This window comes from Gavialis gangeticus, unplaced genomic scaffold (genome assembly GCF_001723915.1).
Source record: "Gavialis gangeticus isolate Ggan-Ray unplaced genomic scaffold, GavGan_comp1, whole genome shotgun sequence".
In the NCBI taxonomy this organism is placed as follows: Eukaryota; Metazoa; Chordata; order Crocodylia; family Gavialidae; genus Gavialis; species Gavialis gangeticus.
Window position 1 is genome coordinate 5,508,342 of NW_017729026.1, and position 6,050 is coordinate 5,514,391.

The following is a 6,050-nucleotide window of genomic DNA, read 5'->3' on the forward strand; positions in this document are numbered from 1 at the left end:
GTGCAGGACAGAGCTGCTAGTGGCTCGGGGGGGGGGGGCGGGGAAGGCGGAAGGGTAGCTCCTGCTGCTGTCTGCACTCCCAGGCAAGCATGGGGGGCATGTACACCCCGGATCTTTGTGCAGGGCAAGGATGGACTGCAGGCTTTGCCTTGGGCCCTCAACCCTGAGCCCTCAACCTTCCCTTGCAGGCAGTGTGGAGGAGGCTGCCTGATTCAAATGCAGAAGGGACAAAAGGTAGAGAAGAGTAGGGTAATGGTGAACAGATTAGAACAAAGAGCTTATGGGGAAAGCTGAAAGCTGCCACGGGAAAGAGGGAGCCTGGGAAATTGTAACCAAGAACTTGGATTTAGAAGTGCCCCTGCTTTTACTAACCTGTCTTGCTGCCTTTCTAACCCTTGGAATCTTGCTATGTGTATTAACACCTCATTTATTATGGCTCATGCAGTTACTAGACATAGAGTAAACTAAGATAAAACTCTAAGAAAACATAAAAAATGCACTGCTTCTCTCTCCATGACTGTCCTCTCTCAGTCCAGTAGTGTGTTACAGTGGAAATGGATGTCACCTGATATCTCATTTATGCCACCATAAAATGTTTATGGTGGCCCAAATGCTGAGCAAATAGATGTTGATACCCTTTGTTGTGCTACGTGAAAGGAAAATTAGTGGCACAACAAAAGGTGGTAATAGACTCTGCCGTTTAATTGTGGCGGATGTCTGTTACTTCTGTGGTGCTGTCCCCGCTCAGCCAGACCTGTGCTGCAGGTCAGACAGGCACTCCCACACCACAAGCACAGCATCCCCTTCCATGTGTGCGTGCCTCTGCAGTGCCCCTGCAGCACAGGTAGTCCAGCTCCCCCACTCCAGGGCAGGAGCAACTGGCATGAGGGTGTGGTGGCCAGTGAGAGCTCATGGGCCACTTGCTAATCATTTGGGGGCCACCTGTTGGACAGCCTTGTTCTAACCGAACAATAAATAAGGTAATCAGAAACAACTTCACCAGCTAGAGCCCCCAAGTTAACCAAAGAAGAAAAGCATTATTCCTGACTATAGCCTTCTTTTTGCCCTTTGGGAAATACCTTGATGGTGGACACAATGCTAAAACCTAAATAGAATGGAAAAGCTTACCAGCTTTGAAAGTCAATTCACTTTCTTCACATTAATTTAATCACACATCTCTCTTTACCAGGAGAACGCTGCCTTGATGATGACACATACATGAAGGACCTTTACCAACTGAACCCAAATGCTGAGTGGGTTATAAAGCCTAAGAATATTTAAGCTCATAAGGAACTACAGAAGACCAACCTGTGGACTGACTTCATAATACCGCGGGTGTTTCAAAAGGAAAGTGCTTCCTTTTAGCATTAAAATGCATTGAACTGTTAAAGGGATGTTGTTAAGCCTGTGCAAAAAAAAGACCTACAATAGTTACCAATAAATGTATTCATTTACTCGGAGTCACTGCAAAGTGATATCCAAGATATCACACATTCCTCCACCCATACTTAGAATAAGAAGCAACTGTCTGGTAACTAAAATTAAAATGACAACTTTTTAATGACACCCCTTGTATCTTGATAATAATCCAGTTTGGTAGGTTTCACTTTTGGTATAACTTCTGTGAATTTTTTTTTTTCAAAAAGATGCATCATTTTGTAGCAGGGAGATGCATAATCTGTTTGTGCAAGGTCGTTTCTTCATATATATTTTTACAGTGCCTACCACACTGAAGGACCCAGTCTTGTTTGAGACTTCTGGGTGGTACTGTATTGTAAATATTTAACAAAAATGATGATTCCAGAGACTTAAGGTTTTCCCCCTTTGGGTGCGGGGCTGGACTCGATGATCTTCCGAGGTCCCTTCCAGCCCTAATGTCTATAAAATCTATGAGTCCCAGTAAGATTTATAGAACACAAACTGCAATGCAGTATATCATATTTTAGGAAGTGTGTCCCAAGTTTGTTCACTCTTGGGGTAAATTTTGATGAAAACTGATTAAAAAATAACTTTGTAAAAAGTATTTTCTGCCCATCTCTTTTGCTAAAATCTTAAATTAGTTTTATTAGTATTTTGGTGATTTTTACTGTATTCTTGATGCTAAAGGATTTCTAAATGTGACCATATGTCAAAGTGAGTCCATTGGAAAGATGGCCATACTAAGAGTGGAATATTACACTCTGATGTAAAGGCCCACACTTATTTCAGTAGCAATATATAGCCACCTTGCATACAAGTTTGACTTTTCTTAGACTTTTGACATTTAAAACATTTAGTGAACTGCCAGAAACTGCCAATTACTTATGAACTGCAGAACACAAATGTTTAGGATAAATAAAACAAGTGGGGAGAGTAACTGTGGTCTGAATTTCATACCTAGCAAAATACCAATCCCACCCACAACTTTAGGCTAATTCTTCATCGTAGAGTTAACTTGGGCTGTTAGTCAGGTGTTGCCCCTACCATTCACACACCACAAAGCCCTCTCATCCAGTTGTGGTGATGCTTTACACCAGAGCTAACTGGAGTGTTCTGAGGGGGATTCAGCTGGTCCATCCTAGTGGATTCAGGCTGAAATACTTGAACACTGATAGTCCATCTATGTCTTCCCAAAGATCTCTCTAAGTGCCGAGGAAAACAGAAAAGTTTTTCTACAGTAAAAGTTACAGTGCAGATTCAGCTGCGGGTTACAATTCCAGAAGTCATGAAGGAGAGCAATACAGTCCTGTATTAAACCCATTTTTATCAACAGCTTGTATATATTGAGAAAAAAAAATTCCTATTCACTTTAAGAATTGTTAGTAAGTCTTTATGGTATATGTTGATGTCAACATAAATTTTTGCTTGTTTATTTTGACAAATAAGTCGATAACTGAATTGGAAGCCATCCTTTCTCATCAATTATATTGAGAAACTGTCTGACAAACATTAAGCTGTCCTTAAAATTGTACAGACAGCTTCTTGTAATGAATCTGTGGTGCGTTTACTGAAGTGTGCTTCTATCAAGTGCTGACACCAGGAAACAAATTGTGGTCTGATACAATGCAATGGGGGTATAGGTACCAGGTCACTGTTCCTTCACATGCAGTGCCCATGTGTGCTGGCTCATAAGTGCTTTATTTGAGACTTTTGACTGAAAGTCTCAAATGATGCTTTTTATATTGCAGCAGAAACTAATGAATACTTGAATGAAGACTTGGGTTGAAAAATCTGGAACAAAAATATGCCATTAAATTGAAAATCAAGAAAAGAAATCTGCCAAAGCTACCCATTCTTGGCATTAGAAATTAGAAATGGCTTTGAGCTTTTAAAGATGTCAGATATTTACCAAATAATTATGACATCAGTAGCAAAGTGTGGATGACTCACAAAATGTTCACCCCCCCACCCTTAACACACGCATTAAAAGTTTCTAGCCAAAAAATCATGGGCTCATACAGAATATTAAGGACCATTACAAGAAAATTCTTGCCTATGAAAAGTTGGCATCCATTGACAGCAGTGAAGATTTTACTGAAGATGTGCTGGGGCTTTGCACAATCTAAAAAGACAGTTGTGAATGAAACAAGATCATTCCAAAATGCTTTCTGCATGTATATTTTCAGTGATCTAGGTGAAAGAAAATTTTGGAGATTGTCACCAATCATATTGAAGATGATAAAAATGACAGTCTTGTTTGAAGTTCTGGGTTTGGAAGAAGCATTTATTGATTTTTACTATTAATATGGTTGCTGATGAATAATGCACAGCAGCCCTAAAAATGAGTACAGATTCATTGGGATGAGTGTTAACAAGCTGAAGAACAATAGAGCAACGGCAAAAAGAATCGGTCTGTTCTGGAGAATATACCTTGTTTTACTTGCAATTATAACTTCTGACGTGAAGAATTCCAGCTACTTTTTGCCCAGTATAAGTCATCTCACATTACAGAAGTAGCAGTCATATATTTTGACAGATTATAGTCTCTGTTGTTTCCCCCATGAAATGACATTTAACAAGTGATCATATTGTTCTCATATTGTTGAGAATTTCTTTGCTGATTGTTTGACTTTTTAAATTTTATTATAGTCTATAAGAACTGCCATTTAGTAGATCAGACCCATAGGTCCATCTAGCCCAGTATCCTGTCTCATACAGTGGCAAGGAACAGAGGAGGATGCACTGGGCATATCCAAAATTCTTTACCCCTTGTTCTTGTCCCATGGCAGCTTCCAACCTTCAGAAGTTTAGGAAGTTCTGATTTTGAGACCGTACCCCTACTCACCACAAAAAAAAAAACATAAGTGAATCATATTAGTGAGAATTGAATATACATCATGTTTACTAAACTATCAGTCTGGCAAATATTGCTCATGTTGTTTTCTGGATTGTTTACTTTCTCGTTTATAGTTCAATGGTTTATGTTGACAGCTGGCTATGTCAGCATAAACCTAATAGACAATAATGTCAGCACAAGAGGTAGGACTATACTAGCCATGGATCCAGTAACTTAAGCTTGATTTTATGTGGCTATTCACACCCAAGTTTGGCTAATAGGGGCATTTGGAGCTGATCCCCAATATTAATTGCTGTGAAGACATACATACCTCTGAACCTCAATTTTCCACATTAAGTTCATAAGGCATCTTAGACTCACATCTTAGGGCAAAATTAAGTCTTTAGGGCCTGATTCAAACATCACTAAAATCAAAGAAAGCTTTTCTGCTTAGTTTTGGTGCAGGTACTAATACTGTAGTGCTCTATCTTGTTTTACCTAATAGGCATCTGAATGGCATTTAGGCATGGAAGAGTAATCCTAGCGTTCCTTTCTACTCAAAGCTATGAAATCTGTCGACATGAGAGATGGGTGGGTTCTTACTATTTAGTCTTAAGGGTAAGATGAAGGCATGTTGCAAAAGTAGATATGGTATGGTTTTCAGGAACGCAAGCAAGGCAGAATACGATTGTGCTTAGACACTTGGCTATATAGGTGCCGCTTAGATAATCGATAGATGGAAGAGAATCTGGGAAGTATTATTTACAAGTGAATTTGGCAGGAATGGTCCATTGTCTCATCATCAGCATAGATGATCGTTAGAGCTTGGTTATAGATTGTTTTCTATAGAAAGGGGTTTTATATTTTCAGGCAAGTCTGCTGGTGAGTTATCTCACTTTGGTAGGGGACGGAGCACACAGGTAACTGGGTGTCTGCACGCACATTTATTTAAAAAAAAAAAGAAAGGAATTAAATATATTGAAGTGAAGAAAGAAGTATTGTTCCCTTGGATTCTGTGTGGCAAACAGCCCTGTGGATTGAACAAAAATCTATACTGTAAATAGAAGGAAGAGAATAAGAAACAAAAAATGCTTGCATAAATATTTATGAGGATAGAATAAAATAAATGTAACTAAAAGTTGTCTAATACAGCGAACTGTGTGTTAATAATGCTTTACTTGTAGTTCTTTAAAAACATATTACCTGTTACTGGAACTCTAGAGGTTATTTTAATTAAGAACAAAATGCTGATGATAGGATCAGCTCTAAAATATCAGCGGAAAATTATACAGAACTGCCCTGTGGCTACGATGATTTAAATAACTTTGTTGCTTGTTTAGTGCCATTACATTTTTATATATAAACAGATCTTTTATAATTATGTTTTTTCTTCATTCTTTTCTCTTTTGAATTATTATACATGTACATAAAACATACAAGTTATGCTGTCTAGTTGTTGAATGAACATTTTTTAAAATTCCTTTCTTTTATAATGTTTACTGTTTGTAGCTTTGTATATAAAAAGATGTTTCAGATGAAAAGTGGTTTGCTTGTTTTTCCGCCTTATGAAACTACTTAGAATTTTATTACATTTCATATTTCTTTATCTATTGTTATTATGTGCTCTATAATAGCTAGCATATAGCCTTAGAGGTTTGAATGCCAATCAAAGATGGTTAGTAAGGATCTTAGTTTAAATAAAAGTAGTTCTCTCTCGGTAAAGATATATTGATATCTAGATAGATATATACACACTAGATGAACCTGCACTTTGCTGCAGAAGATTTATTTGATT

General features: G+C 38.0%; 1 protein-coding gene across 2 annotated transcripts in view; it reads left to right on the forward strand.

Moving 5' to 3' along the window:
• ARHGAP18 (Rho GTPase activating protein 18) overlaps nt 1-1,471 on the forward strand; it is a 155,993-nt gene extending 154,522 nt beyond the window's left edge. For both annotated transcript variants that reach the window (XM_019520299.1, XM_019520300.1), the window contains one exon: nt 1,190-1,471. In XM_019520299.1, coding sequence (XP_019375844.1) covers nt 1,190-1,281 — 92 coding nt within the window. In that variant the 3' untranslated portion in view covers nt 1,282-1,471. The remainder of the gene's footprint in view (nt 1-1,189) is intronic.
• Nucleotides 1,472-6,050: the final 4,579 nt, after the last annotated feature.